At 58.7% G+C, this 26,353-nt stretch overlaps 1 protein-coding gene across 16 annotated transcripts in view; it reads left to right on the top strand.

Moving 5' to 3' along the window:
- Positions 1 to 25,454, top strand: part of EPB41L1 (erythrocyte membrane protein band 4.1 like 1) — a 66,104-nt gene extending 40,650 nt beyond the window's left edge. For 2 of the 16 annotated variants that reach the window (XM_063172107.1, XM_063172108.1), the window contains 18 exons: positions 24 to 111; positions 365 to 517; positions 1,212 to 1,309; positions 1,458 to 1,633; positions 2,705 to 2,853; positions 3,367 to 3,402; positions 5,096 to 5,287; positions 6,442 to 6,540; positions 11,375 to 13,960; positions 14,470 to 14,577; positions 15,695 to 16,093; positions 17,439 to 17,531; positions 17,916 to 18,002; positions 18,190 to 18,252; positions 19,152 to 19,247; positions 20,496 to 20,576; positions 21,436 to 21,552; positions 22,642 to 25,454. In XM_063172107.1, coding sequence (XP_063028177.1) covers positions 24 to 111; positions 365 to 517; positions 1,212 to 1,309; positions 1,458 to 1,633; positions 2,705 to 2,853; positions 3,367 to 3,402; positions 5,096 to 5,287; positions 6,442 to 6,540; positions 11,375 to 13,960; positions 14,470 to 14,577; positions 15,695 to 16,093; positions 17,439 to 17,531; positions 17,916 to 18,002; positions 18,190 to 18,252; positions 19,152 to 19,247; positions 20,496 to 20,576; positions 21,436 to 21,552; positions 22,642 to 22,650 — 4,630 coding nt within the window. In that variant the 3' untranslated portion in view covers positions 22,651 to 25,454. The remainder of the gene's footprint in view (positions 1 to 23; positions 112 to 364; positions 518 to 1,211; positions 1,310 to 1,457; positions 1,634 to 2,704; positions 2,854 to 3,366; positions 3,403 to 5,095; positions 5,288 to 6,441; positions 6,541 to 11,374; positions 13,961 to 14,469; positions 14,578 to 15,694; positions 16,094 to 17,438; positions 17,532 to 17,915; positions 18,003 to 18,189; positions 18,253 to 19,151; positions 19,248 to 20,495; positions 20,577 to 21,435; positions 21,553 to 22,641) is intronic. The other 14 variants (XM_063172109.1, XM_063172110.1, XM_063172112.1 and 11 more) reach the window with 14 other exon arrangements.
- Positions 25,455 to 26,353: the final 899 nt, after the last annotated feature.

The following is a 26,353-nucleotide window of genomic DNA, read 5'->3' as shown; positions in this document are numbered from 1 at the left end:
TCCCCCTCTGTGTCTCCCTGCAGGGGAATGACCCCCGGGGAAGCAGAGATCCATTTCCTGGAGAACGCCAAGAAGCTCTCCATGTACGGGGTGGACCTGCACCACGCCAAGGTACGGGGCTGCCGGAGCGCTGCCGCTTCCCAGCCCGCTCCTGCCCACCTTCCTCCCACAAGGAAGGCTCCTGGTGTGGCTTTGGGTGGCACCAGAGAAGCTCCAGAGATCAGACTCCACCAGCCTGGGGTTCGCTGTTCCCTCTGCCAGCTGGGCCCCCGCAGCACTCTGCAGGAGGGATGTGGCCCTGCTGGCCAGGCTGGCTCTTGCCAAGCTGCTGACCTGTCCCTTCCTGTCCCCTTGTCTCCTGCAGGACTCAGAGGGCATCGACATCATGCTGGGCGTCTGTGCCAACGGCCTCCTCATCTACAGGGACCGGCTGCGCATCAACCGCTTCGCCTGGCCCAAGATCCTCAAGATTTCCTACAAGAGGAGCAACTTCTACATCAAGATCCGCCCGGGGGAGGTGGGTGCCAGGTGCTGATGCAGCCCCTGGGTACCTGTCCTGAGGGATTGGAGCTGATGGTGAGGATTTCCTCACCTGGCTCTGGCCTCTGCTCCAAGGATGCCACATTTGTGACCATACTGGCCAAGAGAGCACATTTCCTGTGGCATGGATTTTCTTTCATGTTCTCTTGTGACTTCAACAGCTGAGGGACCCCAGGATCCCATCGCTGACAGACATCATGACCCTGCTAGTACAGGGAGCTTGCCCAGGAATGGGGGTTAAGGGCCATTTTTGTCACATCTTCACAAGGTTTTTTCATTTATTTTCAGACTTTATTTCCACTCATTTATGGTGGGAAAAGGCATTTCTGCCCATGTGTTCCAGCAGGCTGGAGGGCAAGGACAGCACACCTGGGAGTGATGCCCTCAGACCAAAACAGCTGTAAAAGCTTTTTGTTTCTTGAGGGAATTTCTCTTGCACTGAAAAGCTGTTTACAGCTGAGGAAAGTGCTTAGCCCAGAGATGTGGGGGCTATCACTCTGCTGGGCATGGTGCTGGGCATGGACCATCCCAGCATGAATTTGAAGAAGATTTTTGAGGGTCTTTTGCATGGTCACCGCTCCTGCCAGGGGAACCTGAGGACCTTGGCAAGGTCCTGGCATGTCCCCTGGGGCAGGCTGTGTCTGTAACAGCCTCTCTCTGTCTCCCCCTAGTACGAACAGTTTGAGAGCACCATTGGCTTCAAGCTGCCCAACCACCGCTCAGCCAAGAGGCTCTGGAAGGTCTGCATAGAGCATCACACCTTCTTCAGGTGAGGCACCTTCCCTCGGCCTTCTCCAGGCCTCTTTTCCCGGAGGCAGACACATTCCTGCTTCTGCTGCGGCGGGTACACGTGGGGGAGCAGTGCCCGGGGGCCTGACTGGGGCTCGCTGACACCGTCCCACCCCTGTGACCCCCAGGCTGGTGTCCCCAGAGCCGCCCCCAAAGGGTTTCCTGGTGATGGGCTCCAAGTTTCGGTACAGCGGGCGCACGCAGGCACAGACGCGCCAGGCCAGCGCCCTCATCGACCGGCCCGCGCCCTTCTTCGAGCGCTCCTCCAGCAAACGCTACACCATGTCCCGCAGCCTGGACGGAGGTACGCGGCACACGGGGACACTGCGCCTCTGGCACCAACAGGGGACGCTGCCCGGCCTCGCTGGGCTGGCTCACAGCACCGTCGGGCTTCCTTCTGGAGGCTGTGCCCAGCCTCATCCCCGTGGCACAGGGGCTGTGCCCACCCCGAGGGGTACCTCAGACTGCATGAACAGGGGGACGTGGCAGGGCTGGGGTCGGGCAGCTCAGGGACACATCACCCCCTCCCCTGTGAGCTGGGACCCCTGGAACCACCTGCCCCAGGTGTGAGCTGGCAGGGCAGGGGGCTGGGGCAGGAGCAGGGTGGCAGGGCTGGGACAGGAGAAGGGTGGCAGGGCTGGGGCAGGGGCAGGAGCAGGGTGGCAGGGCTGGGGCAGGAGCAGGGTGGCAGGGCTGGGGCAGGAGAAGGGTGGCAGGGCAGGAGCAGAAGCAGGGGCAGGGTGGCAGGGCTGGGGCTGGGGCAGGAGCAGGGTGGTAGGGCTGGGGCAGGAGCAGGGTGGCAGGGCTGGGGCAGGAGCAGGGTGGCAGGGCTGGGGCAGGAGAAGGGTGGCAGGGCAGGAGCAGAAGCAGGGGCAGGGTGGCAGGGCTGGGGCTGGGGCAGGAGCAGGGTGGTAGGGCTGGGGCAGGAGCAGGGTGGCAGGGCTGGGACAGGAGAAGGGTGGCAGGGCTGGGGCTGGGGCAGGAGCAGGGTGGCAGGGCAGGGGCAGAAGCAGGGGCAGGGTGGCAGGGCTGGGGCTGGGGCAGGAGCAGGGTGGCAGGGCTGCAGTGACCCAGCTGGAGGGGCAGGGAGCAGGGACAGGGAGCAGGGACAGGAGCAGGGTGGCAGGGACAGGGAGCAGGAGCAGGGGGCTGGGGCAGGAGCAGGGTGGCAGGGCAGGGGCAGGAGCAGGGGGCTGGGACAGGAGCAGGGTGGCAGGGCTGCAGTGACCCAGCTGGAGGGGCAGGGAGCAGGGACAGGAGCAGGGTGGCAGGGCTGCAGTGACTCAGCTGGCAGAGCTGGCAGGGGCAGGAGCAGGGGGCTGGGACAGGAGCAGGGTGGCAGGGCTGCAGTGACCTGTCTGTCCCCCATGGGCAGAGTTCTCTCGCCCAGCCTCTGTCAGCGAGAACCACGACGCCGGGCCTGAGGGGGAGAAGCAGGATGAGGACGGTGAGTTTGGCAGCAGGAGACGCTCTGAGACGGAGGATGAGGAGGTGACCACCCCGACGAAGATCAAGGAGCTGAAGGTACAGCCGAGGTGGGCAGAAGAGGGTGGGGGTGGAGGGGTAGGCAGGCAGGGCCTGGGCACAGGCAGCAGGGCTGGGCTGCAGGCAGGAAGGGTCACCTCAGGGCAGGGTCCCTGCAGCCCTGTGGGTGTCACCTGTGCCCCAGGCTGGTGGGGCCCTGGGCATGTGACTCTTGGCCCCACCAGTGGAAGTGGAGCTGTCACAGGGGTTCAGATTAACTTGGATTCCCCAGAGCCCTCCAGGTGGTCTCAAGGTTCATCTCCAGGCAGGGCTGGACCTGGGAGCAGCCAGGTTCTGGGACAGGGATGGGGACAGGCTGAGCACATCAGTGCCCACTACTGCCTGGCACAGCCCAGCCCCTCCTGCCCTGGTCCCTGGGCTGTCCCAGCCATTTCAGCCCCATGCTGGGAGGGGAGGGGGGTCCCTACCAGCCTATCAACTTAACTGTGGTGTTTGTGACAAGTGCCCTCAACTGACCCTGCTGGTTACTTTTAACCCTCTCTTTGCTGCCAGCCGGAGCACGAAACAACCCCCAGGCACAAGCAGGAGGTATTCTCTCTCTGGAGTATCTTAGTCCTCATTGGTGCATCATATTGTCCATCCTTCCCAAAACAAGTCCGTCTGTCCCCCTATTTACTGGAATACAAGATGCACCGGGCCGGGGGTTGGGTGCTGGAGGAGCCCGAGGAACAGACAGCTGGGCATCAGCTGTGGCATCTTCTATCCCACTAAGTAAGGGGGTCCTGATCGTGCCTGTGAGCAAGAGCCCTCCCAAGGGCAGGAGAGGCCCTGGCCCGTTGGGATGACTTGGCTTCTGCTCGTGTTCCTGACCCTGCCATGTCCTCACCGTGTGTCTCCTCTCCTGTGGAGCTGGTCCCATCCTCCTGCTGGCACCCGACCCACGCTCTGCTCCTGCCTGACCCAAAGTGCCTCATCCCCCCTGCCCAGCTCTCCTGCAGCCCCCGGAGAGCTGGGCTGGGGCTCCCCAAGCACTGTGGCTGCCATCCCACCCCACAGGGGCCAAGAGGCTCTCAGCTGCCTGGGGGGGCCAGCGCTCACACCAGCCCTGTGCCTGCCCACCCTGAGGGGGCCTGAGCAGAGAAGGAGGCTGGACCCTCCCTGCACAAATTGTGCCTGTGATGGCCCCGTCAGGAACGATTCATCCTGGCCTCAAATCCAGGGGTGCTCCCCGGGGGATCCCCTCTGTGAGCAGAGATCCCAGCTGGAGCTGCCAATGGGAGCAAGCACTGCCAGGGGATGGGGTGGGCACTGCCCTGACCCCGCCCAGGCTCCCTGTGCAGCCCCAGCGGGGTGGGCACCGCCCCGACCCTGCCCGCCTCATCGCTTGCCCCCTGCATGTGCATGTGCTGCGCCCAGCCCAGAGGTGGGCACACCTGAGCCCCCCTCAGCTCGGGCATGCGGGGCCAGGCCGGGACTTTCCTGAGCGCTGCTGAGCCCTCTGGTCTGGAAAATTCAGTGGGGCTTTTGCTGGGACTCTCACGGGTCTCTGCTCTGTTGCCCAGAAGGTGCTGGGGAGGTGTTTGGGGGCCTCCTTTTGAACCTGAGGAGAGCTTTGGGTTTGGGTTGGAGGCAGAAGCCGGGTTCCTCCTGGTTTGCCCACCTCTGTGGCAGGATGAGGGGGCACCCCGGCGCCGTGCCCTGACACTCTTCTCCCTGAGCACTCTGAGCTGTCCTCTCTCCAGAGCAGATCAGACTCACCCCACCCTGGGCTGATCCACAGGGATCCAGTCTTGGATCCATGCTGGACATCCCTGCCCAGCCATGGACCTCCAGCCCTTTGTCAGAGCCTGCTCTGGGGGAGCTCTGCTGGAAGTGCCTTTGTGAGAGAGCCTGGGCTCCCTTGTGCCTGGCACCAGCCAACAGCAGAGGCTGCTGGTGTTTCCAGCAGGGCCCCATTCCTTGCTGGTCCCAAAGGAGAGCCAGCTCTCCCCTCCAGGAAGCTTTAGCATGTCCCCAGCCAGGAGGACACAGAGCCCTGGAGATGCCACCAGGCCATGCTGTGCCCTTCACCTGCTGCCCACGTTGTGCTGCTGCCTGCAGTGAAGGAGCTGCTCCCTGTCCTACAGTGGGACCTGCAGACCATGGTGCTCCATTCTGCTCTTCATTTGGCACCTGAGCCCCTCAAGTCCAGCCCAGTGTGACACCAGCCCTCCCAGTGCCCCTCCTCATCCCTTTGGACTGGGCTGCTGCTGCATCTCCCTCTTCCTCTCTCCTTCCCAAGTTTTTAGACAAGCCAGAGGACGTTTTGCTGAAGCACCAGGCCAGCATCAATGAGCTGAAGCGGACCCTGAAGGAGCCCAACAGCAAACTGGTTCACAGGGACCGGGACAGGAGGCTGCCTTCCTCACCAGCCTCTTCCTCACCCAAGCACGAGGATGAAACACCAAAGGGAACCCCTGAAAAGGCCACTGAGGTTTGTTCTGCTGCTTCTCTTCCAGAGAGGATCAGGATCTGTTGGGGAGCAGTCCTTCAGCTCCTGTGCTGCCCTGTGCATGCTGGGGACATGGGTGTTGTTTCTATGTTTTTGAACCATTTTTACTGCTGGTGGGGGGGTCTCCCTGGGCACTGCAGGAGACTGAGCAGCCCTTGTCTGGAGGGGTTTGGGGGCTACCAGAGAGGTGGGCTGTGGCTCTGGTGGTCCATGGGGTGGGGTTTTGCTTGCTCTTCTCAGGAGCAGCCTGTGGGGCAGGGCCAGTGCAGCTCCTGCCCAGGGCTGTCCCCAGCAGGGCAGGACCAGGCTCCTGTGCAGGGGTGCCCTGTGGTGCTCTCAGCAGTGGAACCTGGGTGGTGGGAGGAGGTGGAAGATGGGTGGTGCCGTGCTGGATCCCACAGCCACATCCACCCTTCTGGGCATTGTGCACACTGGCTTTGCACTGGGACCAGGGGGGCAACAGGAGAGTGCTGGAGTGGGGTGCCAGGACAGAGCCCCCGTGCTGGAGGGGTGTGGATGTGACACAGCTCTGTGGCCTGGGTCCCTGCTGGGCTCAGTGCAGGCAGCATGTGACAGGAGTGTCCCCCTGCCAGCCTGGATGCCCTGTCCCTGCCAGGGACCTTCCCTGCCTGCTGTCCCTCGGTGTGTGCTGTGCCCGCAGCAGGGGACGTGGCTCCAGGAGGGTGGGTGCCACCCGTGGGGCTGCTCTGCCCTGGCTGCCCCTGTCAGGGAGAGGCCATGGGCTCTGTGGGGAGTTTGGGATGTGCCTGTGTTCCCAGTGGGCCCCAGCACTGCCTGGAGATGGGGGCTGCAGGGGGGGCTGTGGCCCCTCACAGTGCTCAGAGGAAGGGGGGCTTTCCCCCACATTGCTTTTACCATGGAATTTATCAGGTGCAGAGATGTGATTGGAGCATCTAGAGCTGGCACTGCTGTGACCTCTGTCCATCTATCTATCCATCCTTCCATCCATTCATCCATCAGCTCACCCACCTGCTCACCCTTTGTTCCTTCATTCCTTCTCAAATTCTCCCTTTCTCTCTCTCTCTCTCTCTCTCTCTCTCTTTGTCTCTGTCTCTCTGTCTCTGTCTCCCTCTCTCTCTCTCCCTGTGGGTGCTGGGGTTTCCGTGCTGGCACAGACGATGGAAGAGGACACCTTAGAGGATTTTGCATCTGAGCATGGAGCTTCCCTAAGCATGGAATCTTTCACACAGAAAAGCCTTGTCTCCTCTCCTGAGGTTGTCACCATCCCCTTTCTCCCCCACCTCTCACTCCCACCATGGGGGTCCCCAGCCTGCCAAGGGGTCTTGTGCCCTCTGCGCAGAGCTGCCCATGGCTGGGTGCCCTCCCTGGTGATAGGCAGGACCCTCCCAGGACAGGGCTGTTGGTGGGACCTCTCCCCTGGCTGTTCCTGCAGGGCTCTGTGTTCCTGGAGAGAGTTGCCAGTGCTGGAGCTCAGTACTGAGGGTCCCAAGGCAGGGGTGACCTGATGGCCTGGACACCTGGGTGGCTGCTCCAGCAGCCTCAGGCTGTCCTGGCTGCAGCTGGGGTTCCCTAGGCCCAGGCACCCTGACAAAGGGCACCCTTGGAGCCATGCCTGTGCACATCATGCTCCATCAGTGTGAGGGCTGTGAGCTCCCAGCACCCCCTGTGTGTGGGTTTAGGGGACAGCCGGGAGTGGTGCCTTCACTGAGCAAAAGCAGCCTGGGGTTTGAGCCTTGGTTCTGGCATGGTTGGCCCCAGGGATGTGCAATGCTGGGACACTTGTCCTGCCTGAGCACCCCAGGGGAGGCAGAGGGGTGGGGGACAGGCTGGGCACACTCTTGCTCGATGTGGATGTCCCTTAGACCATGCAGAGTCACTAGCATGGGCAGGAGCCTGAACCTGGGCTGGCTGAAGCAATCCCCAGGAGGCAGGATGGGGGTCAGGGAGGGCTGGGGCACAGCCTGGGCTTCAGCAAGGATATGGCACCTTCAACGGAGGAGCAGCATCTCCTGGTCCATGCTGGCACCCTCCCCAGTCCAGGATTTGGGAGCTGGAGGACAGAAACAGCAGGTGTGAGGTGCACACACACATCTCCTGAGTCAGTCTTGCCCTCGGTGTGCCCAGCCTGAGCTGGGGTGCAGGTGCTGAGGTGCCTCACCAGTGGTTTCTCTACAGGCATCTGTGACTGAGACAGCCCTGACGTGTCCCCATGTGTCCCCACAGGCCAGAGCCTGAGGTCTCCCTGAGAGAGTCATGGCCCCAAGGGGGTGATGGCACAAGGACAGCACATCTGCAGAGCCTGGAGCTCTCATCACTGCCAGGAGGTCCCCTGGTGCCCATGGGGTTGGGTGGTCTGTCTCTTCCAGCCCTCTGGCCCCACTCCTGCTGGAGGGCAAGAACACTGGACTGGGCAGTGCCAGGAGCCTCTCCAGCCCCCTGTTTTGTCCCAACATCTGATTCCCTCATTATCCTTGCCTGAGGCTGTGCTTTCCTCTCAGGTGAGCTGGGTCTCCCTCAGAGCAGAGAAGGGCAGCAGGGGCACTGAAGGATGCTCAGGGGAGAAGCCCCCGTGTGCCTCTCCAAGGCTGTGGCCCCCCTTGGCAGCAGCAGAGGCTGTCTCTACTCCCTGCTCTCCTCTTTCCTTTCTGTCTCTTGTGCTGAAGGCCACAGTGGGAATGCCCTTCCCAGTTGCTTCTGTCCCTAGAGCAGGTGCTGCACGGGGAGGGAAGGCAGGAATGTGAAAGTCACTTATCCCTTGGGAGGTCAGGACTGGTCTCTGGACAGAGCCTTCCCAGCATCAGCCCTTCAGAGGCAGCTTTGCTGTGGCTCCATCCCCCAGCCCACTGACAGCTCCTCACGAGCTCCTACTTCCCTGGGGGATGTGCCCCAGGGTCCAGGGATTTGCTCCAAGCATCCCCCAGAGCCCTGAGGCTCTGGACACAAAAGGGCTGCCCTGAGCTGTGGGCTGTGGCCAGAGCCCTCCAGAGCAGAGTGTGCACCACACCAAGGAGGAGCTGGATGCCCCTTGGGCTGTGCCCACCTCGAGAGCCTGGGGAGAGGGAAGAAGCTGGTTTGGGAATAAATCTGAAACTTTGGGGTTTTCCTGACTGGTGAAGAGGTCCTGTCATGGATGAAGATGTTCCAGGGGTCAGACTTTTTGATCTACATTTATCTTGGGCCTTAGTTCAGAAGAGGAGCCTGAAGAAAATCATCCCCTTTGCTCAGGGAAGATCTCCTCTGAAGGACTCTGGTTTGAAGCCAGAGAAGAGGGGTGAGAGGGCTTTGCTGAGGAGATTTGTACAGGTGCCCACAAGCTGCCTATCCTTGTCCTGGCTGAGAATGCTTTCAGCAGTGGGACAGCAGGGCAGGAGCAGGAGAGAAGCTGCTGCACCCTCAGGAAAGTGAGCGGTGTCCTGACTGAGCGTGGCTGCTGGACAGCAGGGAGTGCACAGGGACTGAGGGACAGAGAGAGCACCGGGACTGAGGGACAGAGAGAGCACAGGGACTGAGGGACAGAGAGAGCACAGGGACTGAGGGACAGAGAGAGCACCGGGACTGAGGGACAGAGAGAGCACAGGGACTGAGGGGCAGAGAGAGCAGCACAGGGACTGAGGGACAGAGAGAGCACAGGGACTGAGGGACAGAGAGAGCACAGGGACTGAGGGACAGAGAGAGCACAGGGACTGAGGGACAGAGAGAGCAGCACAGGGACTGAGGGACAGAGAGAGCACAGGGACTGAGGGACAGAGAGAGCACCGGGACTGAGGGACAGAGAGAGCACAGGGACTGAGGGACAGAGAGCACAGGGACTGAGGGACAGAGAGAGCACAGGGACTGAGGGACAGAGAGAGCACAGGGACTGAGGGTCACACAGCAGCACAGGGACTGAGGGACAGAGAGAGCAGCACAGGGACTGAGGGACAGAGAGAGCACAGAGACTGAGGGACAGAGAGCACAGGGACTGAGGGACAGAGAGAGCACAGGGACTGAGGGTCACACAGCAGCACAGGGACTCAGGGACTGAGGGCCAGAGAGCAGCAGGGCAGCCCAGGGAGCTCCCAGGCAGGGGGGATGGTGCTGCCATGGGTCACACCCAGCTGGGAACAGCCCCGGGGCAGGCACTGGTGGGCTCTGTTCCCAGTGCCATGGACTGGGAAGGAACAAAAGCTGCCCTGGAGGCAGGAGTGGAGGAAGGGAGCTGGAGAGCAGCTGGTGCAGGGGAAGGGGCTGTGGGAGAGGCTCCTGCTGGAGGGGGCTGGGGGTCAGGTTTCCTGCAGCCCCTGCTGCTCACTGGGGCTGCCTGGCCAGGGCATAGTCCTTGCCAAGGATCCCTCTGGCACCAGAGGAGGAGGCTGCCTTGCTGCCCATCCCTGTGGATGCCCTGGCACTGCAAGGAGTTGGTACTTTCCTGCCCTCAGGGGTGGGGTGTGCTCCTGGGGTGCCCATGGGCTGCACCACAGCACAGCCCCCAGGTGCTTCCCTGCAGGCTCCTGGGGGTTTCTGGGGGCAGAGGGAATCTTGGCAGAGCCTGGGGCAGGGGCAGGTGGGGGGCTGCAGTGAGGGCAAGGGCAGGGCCTGCAGCACTGTGCCGAGGGAGCTCTGCTTCCTTTGACACCTGGCAGAGAAAGGAGCAGCTGGGAATGGCATTCTTCTGCTGGGGGCTTTCACTGACTTCTCATTTCCTTGTGGGAGCTCTTCCACTAGTAACTGGTTTTCCTCCTTTCTTTCTCTCTAATATTATCTTCCCTTCCTCTCTCTGGCTCTGCTCCCCTCTGCCCCTCTTTCCCTTTCTTCAGTATCAGTCACTAGGTTTGCATTTTGGTGCAACTGCTCCAAACATTCCCCCAGTGCCCTGCATGGGGCAAGGCTCACATTTCCAGCTGTTCCTGGCTGGAGGGGGCACGGCCAGGCAGCCCCTCCCTGGGCCTGGAGTGCATCCTGGTGCCCTCGAGGGCCATCCCTGCCCCTGCTGCAGGCTGTGCCATGGGCAGTGCCAGCCCCAGGGGAGCCCCAGCACTGCCCTCCTCATGTGCTGCCAGGGGTGGCTGAGCTGCCCCATGGTGCAGATGTTCTCCTGAAACTCTCTTCCCATGAGTTATTTCCTACCTGCTGTTCCAAAAGTGGCTGGATTCTAGCAGTGCTTTGTTCTGTGCCCTCATGAGGCCTTCAGCTGACGTGCAGGATGAGCACATGGATGTACAAGGTGTCCCTGGCAGCAGTGACCTGGTGTCCCCTGCCAGCAGCACGGTGACATTCCCGCTGTGGCCGTGCTGCAGGATGCTCCGTGGCCTTTGCTCGGTCCTGCTGCTGAACCTGTGATCTTTTACACTTCCCAGGGAGCCTTTCTCAGGTGACACTTGCTGAACACTTGTTTTCAGCATGGCTGGGTTCTGAGGAGATGTCCCTGGTGAGCTGGAAAGGAGGGATGGCCTTTTGGGGAATCTGAGCTGCAGCAGCTGGTAGGAAAGGGACAGGGCCTTGCTGATGGCTTGCAGTGGTTTCTTTCCCTGCTCGTGCTCTTGGCACTCTGACAAATTCTTAGGGCACATGGATGACACTGAGAGTGAAGCTACCCAGAACCCAGGGCCTTGCTTCCAATGAAATCTCACCCCTGGGAGTTGCCAGAGCCAGCTGCAAACAAGGGGGCAGCCAGCTGTGTTCCCCTGCCTCCAGAGAGACCCTGGTGGTGTTCTTGTGTGTGCTGGGAGCTCCACTCCCACTCTGTGCCACCAGCAGAGCCCCAGGTATTGCAGGTGTGTCAGGGGGCCACCACCCAGAGCAGAGCACTGTCCCCAGAGAGGACACTGGCTTGATCCCCAGTGTGGCATCAGCCCCTTATTTCCAGCCCCTCTCCCCATCAATGAGCGGCTGGGCTCTGTGCAGAGCCTCAACTCTGGCCTTGATAAGAACAATAGTAATAGTAATAATAATAATAATAATGATAATAATAATAATAACGACAGTGATGATGGTGATGATGATGTAGGCAGCCCTGTGCCAGGCTGAGCAGCTGTGCCAGTCGTGCCAGCAGCACTCGGGGCCGGGTGTCTGATGCGTTTAACTCTTCTTGCTCCAATTGCAATGCAGGGCTCGGAGCACTGGGTATTTATAGAGAGAGAAGCCCCTAGGCTGGAAGCTGTAGCTCTGAGGAAAACTCTGAGAGCCAAGACAGAAGAAGCACGTGCAGGGACCTCGGAGGGGAGCACGAGTGGCAGCCTGACCAAAGTGGTGGTGACAGTAGGGAAAGCCAAGGACGGGGCAGGCCAGGAAGAGCCGGCAGCTGCAGCCTTGGAGACGAGGAAGAGAGCCAAAATGATTGCTAGTCCCGAGGATTTTGAGTCTGTGTGGGAGGATGAGCTCTATGAGAAGGAAAGCAGGGGTGAGTCCAGCCCAGGGGAGGCACATCCACCCGCCGAGAATGCAGAGGGGGAGCCCCAAGAGCTGGGCAGAGGCGCAGCCACCAGGGAGCCAGGGCTGCCCAAGCCCTGTCAGCAGCCTGAAGAGAGGCAAAGGACCAAGATTTTGGAGCCAGAGCCTCCCCAGGGAGAAGGTGAGGTGCTCTCCAAGGACCGTGCTTCTGCAGCCTTCAGGAAGCAGGAGGCCAGAGTGGCAGCCACGGCCCCAGAGGTCCTGAAAATTAAAGTGAAGGCTGGTGACGACAGCTCAGAGACTTCTGCAACCCAGAGGATCATCTACTTAGGAGATCCAGAGGGGGAGGAGAAGGACAGTAAAGCACACCTGGTCTTGGACACTGGTGGGTGCCTTGGCTTGGAGGAGAGACCAGAAGCCCCAGTAAACACATCCAGGCAGGGATCCGAGCATGTCACACCTGTGGCAGAAGGGTTCCAAGCCCCCTCCTCAGCAAGTCACCAACACAGGACAGTGTCTGAAAAACCCACTGGAGCACCAGAGCCACCTGGGATGAGCTGTGATGGGACCAGCCTGGAGGGACATCCCCTCTCAGGGTGGGAAGAGCTGTCCCTGCAGCCAGAGAAAGCACCTGGTGCTGGGGTGCCTGGAGGAGCATCCATGGAAAGTGAAGCCCTGCTGTGTTCCCAGGAGGTGGGACCAGAGGAGATGGAGCTGCAGAGCTCGGTGGGAGGCTTGAAGCCATGTGGCCTGGCAGGGGATGGCCCCAGGGCTGAGGAGCACAGAGGGAGCCCAGAACAGTCCCCAGACATCTGCCCAGCCCTGGAGGGGCTCTCGGGAAGGGTTGGAGCAGACAGTGACAGGGAGGAAAGTACCAGAGTGGTTCTTCAGATGGAAGAGATAGAGCCCAAGTCACCACCATCATCAGCTGGGTCTTGGCAGGGCCACACTCACACCGCGGGGCTGGAGAGGGACAAACCCAGTGCTCCTGTCCCTCCACCCCTTCCCCAGAAACCCAGGCCAGTCCCTGTGGAGCCATCTGCAGGTACGGAGCCATCTCCAGGTACGGAGCCTCCGGGCACAGACCTGTCCCTGGGCACCAGCCCTGCCAGAGAGGTGGCCATGCCCGAGCGTGGGAGTCCCTCTAAGGAGGTGGCATTGCCCATGGGCACTAATCCTGAAGCTGAAGAGCAATCCCAAAATGTGGGATTTGCCTCATGGAAACCCCGTGAGGTGAAAAGTCCTGTTACAAGAGAACCACCCCAAAACACAGACCCTGCAGCAGAGTCAGTCCAGGTCAGAGACTTGGCCACCAGCGAGGTGGCCCAGGACATGGACACAGTGCAGAACAACAACGTGCCTGCCACTGAAGAGCCAGTGCAGGGAGAGAAGCCCATGATCAAAGAGCTCTTCCAGGGCTCAGGGTCAGGGAAGCCGACCAGAGATGAAGGTTCTGGGATGGAAGAACTGTCCCATGACAAAAGCCTTGGCATGGCTGAGGTGCCCCCCGAGGGAGAAGAAGCAGAACAGCAGACTGAGACAATCCTGAGGGACTTGCCCCTCCCCAATGCAGATCCCAAAGCACAAGAGCCACAGCAGGACTCAGAGTTCAGTGTTGGACAAGATCTGCAGGGTGGGAGCTGGAGAGTCCCAGAAAGCACCAGGGACAGTGACCTGGCTCCGGGGCAGCCACCACAGGATGACTCTGTCCCTAAAGCAGCTGCTGACATCCTTCCCTTCCAGTCCCCTGCAGCAGGATTGTGCCAAGGAAGCGAGGCATCCCAGCTCTCTGCCGTGGTGAATGAAGGCAGGACAGGGCAGTCAGGTGGTGAGACACATCCAGCAGGGCCTGGGCTGTCGGTGTGCATGGCTGGGCTGGCAGGAGCTGTGGCCCAGGAGCACAGGGATGCTGCCCTGGCCCCAGGAAGCCAGGAGGACAGCAAGAGCTACAGGGAAACTTCCGTGGCCTCCAAGATCAAGATGTTTGAGCAAGGTGAAGCGGAGCGAAGGGCGGGCCAGGAGGGACAGGAGCACGTGCCTGAAGCTGAGACATTGGTGACAGCCATGGGGAAGGCAAATGTGGCCCAGGATCTGCCTTGGAGCACCGGCCTCGCCTCACCCTCTGCAGTGGGACCTGTGTCCAGCGTGGGCTCCTTGGCCCTCAGGCAAGGGGCTGGTTCAGGAGGCACCTCCCAGCCTCAGTCCCTGAAGGAAGGAGTCTCTGCCGAGCCCGAGCACGAAGAAGACAGTGCCGATCTGGCCTCGCCCGACTCCGGCTGTGAGCTCACCCTGGCCGAGGCCGTGGTAACCGCACCGAGCCGTCCGGACGGGCCGTTCGTGCGCATGTTCTGTGGCTCTGCCCGTGTCCAGTGGCTCCTCACACTCCATTGACTGGCAGCAGGCGCTTTGCATCCCTGTCCTCTCTGTCTGTGTGTGTGGTCAGGCTTCACTGGCTGCATGCGCAGCCGCTGCCCAGTCGGTTCATCAGCTTTTGTTTTGCGCCCCCCAACATTTTGGCTCCCTGGAGAATGCTGAACCCAGGAGGGGCACCCGAGCTCCGTGGCCGGGAGCAGGACAGGGCGCCGGGGGGTGGCTGGAGCAGCTGGGACTGTCACGGACACGCGGCCCACGCTTCCAGCTTCACCCCTGCATTTCCTACGTTGGTTGATTACCCCTTCTTGCTTAGCTGCCACCCTTCCTGCCTTCAGCAAGCTGGTGGCCGGCTGATGGAGCAGCTTCCCTCGCTCTCGTGAGCGCCTGAGCAGCTCCTGCAGAGTTCATTTCCTTCCGACTAACCCTTTTCTCTAATCCAGAGCAAATCTCAGCAACCAAGTGGGGAAGAGAAGGATTTATGTGACCCATCAGTAAAATCCAGCCTGAAAGAAGAGAATGTAAAGGCTGCTGTTCCAGTGGTCTCGCAGGTCTCAGTGCTGTTTTGATAAGTGCTTCTCCCGGCAGTGTGAGCGCTCGCCCCGCAGCCCGGGCTGTGCTGCCCCTCCGCTCCCCTTGCAGGGCTCTCTGTATGTATTGGTCAGACACACCCCCACACGTGTCTGCAGCGTGTTCCCCGGTGCTGCTGGACACCCTGTGTGTCGTCCATACCTCTCAACCTCCCACAGTGCCGAGGGAGGGGTGTGCTGCCAGGCCCGGCCCGTGGGGGATGGCCCTGGCTGTAACGCCTGGAGCAGAGGCCAGGAGGTGGGGTTTCCTCTGGCATCGATGAGCTTAGAGCTGTTCCTAAGGGACAACTGGGTGCAGATTTCCCATGGCTTCATGGCAAAGTGTGGCAATGGGACATGTCCCCTCCGATGGCAGAGTTGAGAGGTATGTCTGTGTCTGGAGAAGAGTGGATGGAGGGAGGTCATCCTTTGGCTCTGGCTGTGCTGTCAATTACACTGACCAGGTCACCCTGAGACTCACCTGAGGCCTCTGGAGGGGCAGGTGGTGTCAGTGGGGCAGACTCACCCCGGGGCAGCTGTTGGGCTGGACCTCCCCCCAGGGTGATGCTTCACAGGATGCTCAGTGGAATTGGCTCATTCCTCCTCAGTGGAATTGGCACCTTCCTTTGCTTCTCCCTCACCGTGCCTGGCCGATGGGCCCTTTCCTTTCAAACTCTTCTCTCTTTCTTTCCCTTGTTTGTTTTTTTTTGAGTCACTGACATCCGATAGCCCTTCGTCTGAGCTCTTTCTGAATGTCTCCTGTCAGACCCATTGTTTTGCATCCATCTGCTTCCACCGGTGCACTGAAGTGCCTCCAAGCTGGCCGAGCTTGTTTTTTGTCTGACCGAGCCTTTTTGAGATGATTCATTGCCAACAAACTTTTGGCACAATCCAATGGAGTCGCCTTCTCTCCCGCAGCAAAGCCACTGCTGTCAGAAAGGTTTCGGTCTCCATGCTTGAGTTGTGTTTGACTCTACTCTGTGATGTTTGCTGCAGCCTTCCTCCTCCTCCTCCTCCTCGTGCTGCTGCCGTGTCCCGCCGGCGCTGCCCCGCGGTGCTCACGGCCCCGTCTCTCTCTCCACGATTGTGTCTCCCTCAGAGAGCGGGGGCGAGGGAGGGCCCCGAGGAGAGGGTGAAACCGCCCCGGCACAGGGCCCCCGAGAGCGACACCGGCGACGAGGAGCCCGACCAGGAGAAGGACTCGGTGTTCCTGAAGGACAACCACCTGGCCATCGAGCGCAAGTGCTCCAGCATCACCGTCAGCTCAACCTCCAGCCTGGAGGCAGAGGTGGACTTCACCGTCATCGGGGACTTCCACGGCACGGCCTTCGAGGACATCTCCCGCAGCCTGCCCGAGCTGGACAAGGACAAGAGCGAAACAGAAGATGAAGGCCTGGTTTCCTTGCAGCACGCTGACAAAGTAGTTCCCAGACTGGAAGAGGATGTCAAAGGCCGGGATAAGGTCTCCCAGCCCAGCCCAGATGTCTCCCAGGCAGAGGTACAGAGGGACACCATTCACTGAGACCGGCCCGGTGCCGTCGTGCCTCCGTGTCCCTCGTGCCTGCGTTGTGCTCCCGGCTGGTTTTGGGGAGCATGCTGGCTGCCACCCCTCGTTCCTGCCCGGTGCACGCTGTGTCTGTGTTGCATGGCTCTGTCGCGTGCTTGGTGCATCTGCTAACCAGGAGAAGTCACTGTCACCTGTGTCCCTGCGTGTGGCTGCCCCAGCACAGCCCACAGCAGCATGTGCGCCACAGGGAGGGCACGTGGCACTAACCATGGGAGCTGTCCTCGTGTCCTGCATGAATCCAGTGACCAGTCTGTGTAGTGCAGAGCCATGTGCTGCCCGCTAACCTCTCTGGTCATGCTGGGGCTGGGGCTGGGGGGGATTGGCCTCGTGGAACCGCCCTGGAGCTCATGGAGGGTCACTCTGTGCTGGGAGGGGTCATAGCAGGGCTAACAAAATTGCATGTGCATGTGTGTGGGGCTGAGTGCACTCATGGGGATGGAACAGCATCTGTGTGGCCTTGTCTCTGTGCTGGGCAGGGCCATCTCTGGCCCTCCCACCTAGGGCAGCCTCCAGCCCTGCAGGTAAGTCCCCAGTGCTGGCCAGAGCTGCCGAGGTTAGTCCAGACCTAAAGCCAGGAAGGAGCTGCAGAATTAGAGGGAGCTGTCTCTGAGCCAGCCTGGAAACCCTGGTGTGTAGCTGTGGCTGTGGGGGATCCACTCCAGGGCTGTTGGCTCAGGAATTCTGAGCACTGGTGAAGCATCTCCCATGCAGGAGCCCTTGGCAGCTCCAGTTTCCTGCAGCAGGGCAGTGCTGCCAGCCTGTGTCCATTCCCCCCAGGTTCTGCCACCCCAGGTGTACCCAGAGCCACCAGGAGCTGGTACAGATCACAAAATGACTGCAGCATAGGCATGAAACTGGTTTGGTGGCTCTCACTTGGCTTTTGAAGACTAGTTTGTCCTTATCCATGGTGTCTATAAATCTATCCAAAAAATCCCAGGGACAGAGCAGCAGGGCTGATTTGGGGTGTGTGGGTCACAGGGCACTGTGGGTGGTGCCTGTCTGCCCAGGGCAGCATCCCAGCCCTGCAGTTTGCCCAGGCAGGACTCAGTGTGACACTCATAGAACATTGTGTGCCATTGTGTGTGTGGCACCTGCGAAGGAGCAGGGCAGGGATGCTTTGCCAGGGGCTGCTGCACAAGGAGCACAGAATTCGAGTGGCTGGGCTGGAAGGGACCTTAAAGGTCATCTCTTTCCAGCATTGTGCCATGGACAGAGCACTCAGGACTGTTGGCATCGTGCCCCAGGCTCTGCTGACTCTCTGCTGTTCCTCCTGCAGCCCTCAGCCCCCAAGGCAGACGCTGTGACTGTGAAGAAGCCCGAAGCAGAAGGCTCCGCTCCCCATCGGGTCAGCGCCACAGACACGGCCCAGGTGACACGGTGGCTCCCCAGAGAGCCTGAGCCCTGAGGCTCCCCAAAGCCTCAGCCCACCAAAGCCTGTCCCTGGCAGCAGCTCTGGGAGGGCAGTGGCTTTGTGGGGTGGCTGGGGGCCTCTGCTCACCCTTGGCGTGGTGAAGTCCTCCAAAAACACAAGCTAAAGGGATATTGTCTGAGGGTCCCTGGCCCCACCTGCCACGCTGCTGGGCAGTGCTGGCACACAGGAACATCCCTAGTGGGTGACAGCCACCAGCTGGCTGTAGCTTCACTGCCCTCCCTGGCTTCCTCTGGCAGCAGGATATGGCCACATTGTCCCTGCAAGTGTCACCCACTCCCTGGTGGCACCTCCAGGCTCACCTGGTTTCCTTTGCCCTGGCAGGTGGACGGAGGCACCCCGGGCAGCAGGGACAGCACCACCACCAGCACTGGCCAGGCTGGCACCACAGAGACAGCGCTGGTGACCTCAGTAAGCGGGGCTGGCCCTCGAGGGAGGGGCAGCCACTGTCCCCTGCGGTCCCTCTGCTCCTGTGGGAGTGACCGGGGTCAGCTGTGCTGGGGGGACCCTGCCCCGCTGGGGGTGTCTTTGGAGAGTGGCACCTGCCATGTTTGCCCTATGCCAACATGAGCCAACGTGCCATCTGCTCTTCTTACAGGATCACGGCACCAAGGCTGGCAAAGGGGCCGCTCCCACCACAGACCTTCGCTCCCTGTCACCGGTGAGGGGGGACCTGGTGCCACCAGCAAGGCCAAGCTGGGAAAGGCAACCCTGTGGGGCTGGAAGTGGGTGGGATTGGTCCCACTGGGCCCTATGCTGTGTTCCCAGGACTGGCACCCAGCTGATATGTTGGTACTGGGAAGGGAAAAAAGATGCTCAGAAGGTTGGGGAGCAAGAAGTCAGGAGGCCCCAAGCTGTGGGGTTCTTCCTGTGCCAGATCCATACCTTGAGCATCTGCCTGAGGAGGATAATTCCCAAAAACACCCCAGTCCCTGCTGCATTGGGCTGAGATGCATTTAGCTCTGGGTGTCCTGTGGGGTCACCCAAGGCCACCCACAAAGTCTCCTGACTCCCAGTGGAGGTGGTGGCCACCAACCATCCTGCCCAACACAGCCTTTCCTCTGGAAAGGGATTTCTTACTCCACCCCTTCGTTTTGATGGAGTGCAGCCTGGCCAAACACCAGGTGCTGCCCCAGGCTCATCCTTTGTGCTGCAGGGAGAGCAGCCCTGGGGCTGAGGTACCAGTGCATCCTTCCCAGCCTTCCCTTTGGCTTGCAAAGTGGCATGGACAGAGACAGAGGCAGCCTGAGAACTCTGTGCTAGAGTGGCCCTGAGGGTGGGTAGAGAAAAGCCAAAAGCAGCCATGATACCCTCTGCCCTCTGCAGCTGCTGTGGGCCTGGATACCTGTGGAAACCTCTCCCTGGTCCCCCGAAGCTCTTGGTGCAGTTGGAAGCACAGCTCATTGCCTTTTTCCCTTGCTGTGCTCTCCCCTCCCTGCTGGGCTGAGGAGGTACATCCCAGAGGGAGGTCCTGGCTGGCTGGGGCTGGGCTGAGCTCCCCAGGAGCAGAAGGCTCCAGGATGTCCCCTGACCATGGTGTCCCCTGTTCGTGTCCCACAGATCTCGGGCGGCTCCGCTGGCAAGGAGGTGCTCACCAGCATATTCAGTGCCACTGCAGAAACACTCTCCACCTCCACCACCACCCACGTCACCAAGGTGAGAGCAGCTCCAGGGCTTCCTGAAGGCCACTGGAATTAGGGGATGGGTGGATTTATGTTGTGCCAGGTACAGCAGAAAGGGCCCCTCTCCTTCCAGCAAGCCAAGAGCTGAGTGCTGTCCCATGGAATGGCAATCCCACAGAGTGCTGTGTGCCCTGGGTGCTGCCTGTGCCATCCAGCCAGGTGTGACCACAGCAGGCAGGCACAGCCAGGGGTGAGCATTCAGCCAGGGACAGGCCAGGGGTGGGAAGTGAAGGAGACAAGGCTGCAGCAGAGGGTCTCACGCATGGCTGTTGCATCCCCAGATTAAATACACACTTTTCTTCCAGGGAGCAAGGCACAGGATGGGAGGAAATGGCCTCAAGTTGTACCAGGGGAGGTTTAGATTGGATAAAAGGGAAAATTTCCTCACAGAAAGGGTGGTCAGGCACTGGCACAGGCTGCCCAGGGCAGTGGTGTGTGACAGTGTTCACAGGGGTCTTAGGATGAGAGAAGAGTTGAGGATCTGACTCCATGTTTCAGAAGGCTTGATTTATTATTTTATGGTATATATTACATTAAAACTATACTAAAAGAATAGAAGAAAGGATTTCATCAGAAGGCTAGCTAAGAATAGAAAAAGAAAGAATGATAACAAAGGCTTGTGTCTGGGACAGAGAGTCTGAGCCAGCTGGGCTGTGACTGGCCATTAATTAGAAACAACCACATGAGACCAATCACAGATGCACCTGTTGCATTCCACAGCAGCAGATAACCATTGGTTACATTTTTTTCCTGAGGCCTCTTAGCTTCTCAGGAGGAAAAAATCCTAAGGAAAGGATTTTTCATAAAAGATGTCTGTGACAGTGGTGGAGTCCCATCTCTGGAGGGGTTTCAAAGATGTGTAGCTGTGCCACGTGGGGACATGGTCAGTGGTGGCTTTGGCAGTGTTAGGAAACAGTTGGGCTGGGTGATCTCAGAGAGCTTTGCCAGCCTCAGTGATTCTGTGGTTCTGTAGGGACAGCAGCAGCTCTGTGAAGGAGCTGAGCAGCAGGAGGGTGTTTGGCACCTGCCCCAGCCCCTCTCCTTCCCCTGGGGCTGCTCTGTGCCTTCCTCCTCCCTGAGCCAGGGGCAGTGGGAGCTCTGCTGGATTACAGGGCACTTCTGAGGGGATGCTGGTGCTGTTCCTGCTCCTGTGGCAGAGTTCCCTCCCCTGCCTGGAGCTGGCTGCTGGGGCAGGGCTGAGAGCTCTCCTCTCCTCACGCAGACTGTGAAAGGAGGGTTCTCCGAGACCCGGATAGAGAAGCGCATCATCATCACGGGAGATGAAGATGTGGACCAGGACCAGGTAGGAGCAGGATGCTCTGCCTTTGCCCACTTCTGGCTGTCCCTGGATGCAGCACTGCATGTTTCTGCTTCTGCCTGAGCCTGTTTACTGCTTTTGGCCAAAACCTGACTGCCTGGGCCCAGACCTGTCCAGCAGGGCGGGTTCCCACAGGTGCAGTGACCCTCGGGCCATCTCCCACCATGAAGCCATGGCAAAGGCCACATCCCAGTACAGAACAGAGTGATGGCATCACTTTCTTACAGTCATAAACACATTTCTACGTGTCCTTTCTCTGTTGAAATACTCCAGAGTGACCCAGGTCACCTCTCTCTTCCAGCACTATCTCACTACAGATTGAGCCTCCAGGTGACGGTGCCTCAGTGTCAGAGGACAAAAGTGACACACTTTTGGGATGAAATCACAAAGACTGACACAAGTCTTTAGGTCCACAAGGTCACTTCCCTGTGGCCTCACAGGGATTCATTACTTAAGAAAAAGAAATAAAGAGATAAAGTAATTAAAAGGCTCTGAAATAATTTTTAGAATTATAATAATGAATTTGATAATTCCTGTAGATTTTTCTAGTGTTTTCCTCTGCCCAGGTTTCAGTAGCACCTCTGTACAGAAAAACAGCAGAGAAAGGCAGCTTGTGGGGGCTCTGAGTCATGGATGAATTCCCAATCATGCTGGATTCTCATGCTGGGCTTCAGCCTCTTCTGCCAGGCTGCTGTGGGTTCAGCTGTGAACCCCTGCATTCCTATCCTCCTGGAATCCCACTCTGCTCCCTGGAATGCTGCTCAGCTGCTTTCTGGCTGCAGTCAGGGTGCCTGATTGCAGGAGAGGGAGGATAAATGCTCTCTCTCACCCTTCTGCTTTCCAGGCACTGGCTTTAGCAATCAAAGAGGCAAAACTCCAGCACCCTGACATGCTGGTAACCAAAGCTGTGGTGTACAGAGAAACAGAGCCCTCTCCAGAGGAAAGGGACAAGAAACCTCAGGTAGGTGGAGAAGCTGCCAGGTGTGATTTACTCCTGCTGGTGATGGCGGTGTCACAGGTCACGGTCTCTGGTCCCCACAGAGGGTGGCATGGTGGCTCTGGGCTCAGCCACCTGGTTGTGGTCAGGAAGTCACTACCATGCCACTGAAAGCAATGCTGTGGATGTCACCCTGCTGTCCTGCTCAGCACAGGGCTCAGAGGCATTTGATGTAAAAATGAAAGGACCTGGAAAGGACCTGTTCATCCCCCTGAGGTGGGAAGGGAATGAGGGATCTCAGGATTTTGGGTAGGCTGAGGCACTTGGCTACAGGTTATGCAAAGCCAAAATGTCAGAACAACATTGGCACAAATTATATTTGCTTTACAAAAACCGTACAGGCTTTCAGTCCCACTCATGCCCAGGTTTAGTTTTTATACACACACAGGTGAAGGCAGCAGCACACAAGGTTTGCACCTCCCTGCAGACACCCCAAAGCTGTCACAGTCCCAGACACTTCTCCAGGGCTTGAACCTAGAGAACCCCCTTTGAACCCATTGCCCCTGTCAGCCTGGAGATGCAGCTCCCCTGGGCTGGCACAGCCACCAGAGCCCTGTGTGGGAGCACTGGGGACAGAGGTGCAGAGGAGAGGGAACAGTTCTGGGGGCTCTGGCAGAGCCAGGCTGCAGGTGCCTTTGGAGAGGCTCCTCAGAACTGGGGTTTTCCATTTCTTTATCATATGAAGGTTCTGATTGGCAGCTTTTAAGCCTGGAAAAGTGGCCAGCAGTGCAGCTGGGGAGGCCATGAGAGGCTGGTGGAGCTGCCTCACCCTGTCCCACAGTACAAACGAGTCCGGACATTCCTGCATCCCATAGGATCCACCCAGTTTTAGTTGAATGGCTTAAAGTGAGGGAGTGACAGCTCCCCTCATGTCCTTCATGCACCAGCACCAGCCCAGTGCCTGAATTCCTGCTAATTACCAAAGCTCCTGCTAATTAAATGCAAACCGTGGCCCCAAATGTTTGCAAAGTTTCTATCCAGTGCCCTCATCCAGAGAGGAGCCTCCATGGACTGGCACTCCATGACCTGGTCCTTTCCATCTGCCTTGCACAGGAATCTTGACCAACATGTTCCTGGAAGCCAACATCTGTATTCCAACCTGGAGAACAGGGGAGAAGGAGCCTTCATGCTGGATTTATCAGCAAGACATAGACATCCTGGCTGCAATGTTCATGGCAAGAGACAAAAATTTTTAAAAAAGGAATAGCAAATATATTATATATATATATACATACATACATATATATATATATATATAAACAGGAAACAAAATGCATCCTTGCACTGCTGCTATATGCTGGAAACGAATAGCAAACAACACCACCAACAAACAAAGCCAACCCTCTGCAGATAAATTGAAGAATTTCCTGGATTGGTGATCAAATCAGATTTTAAAAGTCATAATAATAACAATAATCTTGGTAACAATACAATAAGCCACCATCTTGCATGTTACATGAAAGGACACACAATCATGAGTTCATTTGTTGCACACTGAATGAAAAGGAAAACTGCTTTGCAACAAAGCAAGTAAGCAAACTGAAGTAAAAAACCACAAGCAGAAGCAAAACCATTCCCCACCTCTGGAAAGAAGAGAGAAAAACATTCAAGTTATGACCTTAGAGTTATTTTCCAATTCACAAGTGTCGTTTCGCCCTTCTCCTCATTCCATGCTGGTTTTTTGCATTTTTTGGGGGTTCTGTTAACTCTTCCCCTTCCCTTCCTTATCTTCTCTGTGCACTTGTCCAACCTCTTGTTCTCTGAAGGTATTTAGGAATGGGTTTCATTTCAAACAAAGCAAATGATATGTACATGGTTTCTCATCTCTGACGAGCAGCCTGTGGGGTTTCATATGGATGTGCATTTCAGTTCTGTATATTATTCTATATAACAGAGGGGGAGGGAGGGAACAATGCTGAAATAATTCAACAGTGCTGGTACAGACGATGCCAACATGTTTAAATGGTTAACTCTTGGATTGACTGTGGTTGGTGTACTTGGAGACTCTTAGATCACCCGTGGGACTGTGAGTCCTGCAGGAAGGAATGGGAAAGGTTTTGGCTGCTGCTGGCTGGGGGGGAAGGGGAGAGGGACAGGGACAGGAGTGTCCTGCTGGTGATGTGCAGTGTGTGGTGGTGAGGTTTGGAGGGGCAGCATCACCTGGAGGGGCAGGGAAGGCTCCAGCTCCAACAGCAGGAGGGGCTCCCAGCCCCAGAGCTCGGGCTCGGCTGGGAGCGAGGTGGGAGCTGCAGGGCTCGGGGCTCCCCTGCAGGAGCCCTGCCCCTGCGTGGGGTGGGTTTGCTTTGTTTCTGGATCCCAATAATGGACGTACTTGAGTTTTGTAGTAGGGTCAGAGGCAGAGGGGCTGCTTGTGCCCTGCCTCCCCCACTGCCAGGGGTGTGATGGCAAAGGCTGGGGACAGTGCTGGCAGCGCTGCCCTGTCTGCCATGGGATGGGCAGTGCAGGGAGCGTGCTGTGCCCATCCCTGCGGTGTCCCCAGCGTGCCAGGCTGGATGGGGGAGCCCAGGAGGTGTCAGTGGAGCTGCTCCCAGCTCAGCCTTCAGCCGAGGCTCCTCCGGGGCTGCCTTTGGAAGGGGACCGTGGGCCAAGCCCAGGGCCCCGAACACTGTGAACAGGCAGTTCAGGTAGGCTCCCAACCAAAATCAGAAAGGAAAGGAAAGAAATGGGTTTCCTTCTTGGAATTATGTCTAGCTCCTACAGAAACAGAAGGGCCCATGATTCTGCACCATTTTGCCTTTAGTCTCCCACCCCTGACACAGGCTGTGCCCAGGACCGGGTGTGCTGTGCCAGGCCCTGCCAGGGCTCGCAGGATGCCCGAGCAGGAGCTCCTGAGCCGCGAGGATGCCGTGGGCAGCCCCTGCTCCCACCTGCACTGCCCAGCAGGGAGCTGCTCCCTGGCAGCTGCTCCCCAGTGACTCTGTTCTCTGGCAGAGAGGCGTGGAAGGCAGGAGCACAGGGGCTGCTGCCAGTGCCCATGCCCAGGTGCCAGCCACACACCTCCAGGGAGCACAGCCCCAGCCTCACAGCACTTAGGGCAGCTGCAAAGAGGCTCCTTTTGTCTCCTTTGTTTTCCCAATGCACCCAAGCCAGCCGTGCCCAACAGAGGCACTGCCAGGGGTGGTGGAGGGTGTTCACCATGGCACAGTTCAGGGTCAGAGCCCACCTGGCTGGGGCACCTCCACAGCCCACCCGAGGCTGCTGTGAGCCTGCAGAGTTGCTCTCAGTGTGGTGCCCAGCCCGGGAAGCGAAGGCTGCCCCGGGATTGAGCAGCTTTACAGAGTGGGGCTCCCTGTGCTTGGGCTGCTGCGAGTTCTGTTTGCAGTGAGCAGCCCCTGGCTCCCGCAGCGTGTTCATGGATGGCACTGTCAAAACCTTTTTTTCCTTAAATTAAGAAAAAAAGGAAAGAAAAAAGCTCACTGCTTGTTTTCTTGGCAAGGTGTGGCTTACTGCTGCTCAGCCCCAGCCTGCCCATCACCACACTGTTTCAGATAGCTGGCCACTGCTTGTTTTCTTCCAGGGGCCTTTTCTGTGGAAAGGGGTGGGAGACATGAGTGCCTGTTTTTACCCAATCCCACAAATTCATTCTGAACCTGGCCTGCGATTGCATGAGTAATAATAACAGTAACAATAATAATAATAATAATAATATTTATTTTTCTTTGAGAAGCACCTTACCAACCAACTGCAACGCTCTGTTGTTCCTTCACTAACTCTCCTTTTCTCTTCCCTTGTTCTCCCTCTCCCCCTTTGGTCATACTTCTTTTCAGTGCTCGGTGGTGTACGCGTGTGTGCTCACTGTTCTTGTATTCAATAAAAGTGAAATAAATGTGTTTGATGCTAAATCACCCAGGGGCCTCGGTGGACTCTTTCCTTACTGAGAGGATGGAGAAGGGAAGGGAGAACCTTGCAATGGGAGCACTGCACATGGAAATACCAGGCTTTGTGTAAAAAGAAGATCATAGAAATCACAGAACCCCAGAATGGCTTGGGCTGGAAGGGAATATAAACCTCATCCTCTTCCATCCCCTGCCATAACCAGGGACACCTTTGGCTAGACCAGGATGCCCCATCCAGCCTGGCCTTGGGCACTGCCAGGGATCCAGGGGCAGCCGCAGCTGCTCTGGGCACCCTGTGCCAGGGCCCGCCCACCCTCACAGGGAACAATTCCTGCCCAATATCCCATCTAACCCTGTACTCTGGCACTGGGAAGCCATTCCCCCTTGTCCCCAGTCCCTCTCCAGCTCTCCTGGAGCCCCTTTAGGCCCTGCAAGGGGCTCTGAGCTCTTCCTGGAGCCTCCTCCAGGTGAGCACCCCCAGCCTGTCCCAGAGCAGAGGGCTCCAGCCCTCGGAGCATCTCCACGGGCACCTCCGGACTCCAACATCTCCCCACCCGTGCAGAGCTGCAGAGCCCAGAGCTGGCGCAGTTCTCGGGTGGGCTCTCAGCGCCCCAAGGGCAGATGAAGATGTTGCCAGGTCGGGAACTGCGGCTGCCGGAGCCGGGAGCGGCTTCATGACAGGGGCTGAGCCTGGGGCACAGCGCGGGGCAGCGAAGGTGCTTGTGAGAGTGCCCGGGCTGCGGGGAGGGCTGGAACTGCCCCTCTCTGGGGACCCCGAGCCCGTCTGCTGTCCTGGGAGGGAGGACGTGGTGCTGGGACAGTGTCTGTGTGTCACAGTGAGAGTCCCGTGTGTCTGTCCGGGGGGCCCTCTCGATCCATCAGTCTCAGGCACGGCTCTTGTCCGTCTG

This window comes from Melospiza melodia, chromosome 19 (assembly GCF_035770615.1).
Source record: "Melospiza melodia melodia isolate bMelMel2 chromosome 19, bMelMel2.pri, whole genome shotgun sequence".
Taxonomy (NCBI): domain Eukaryota; kingdom Metazoa; phylum Chordata; class Aves; order Passeriformes; family Passerellidae; genus Melospiza; species Melospiza melodia.
Note: the sequence above shows the minus strand (reverse complement) of the source record. Positions and strands in the feature narration are given on the sequence as shown.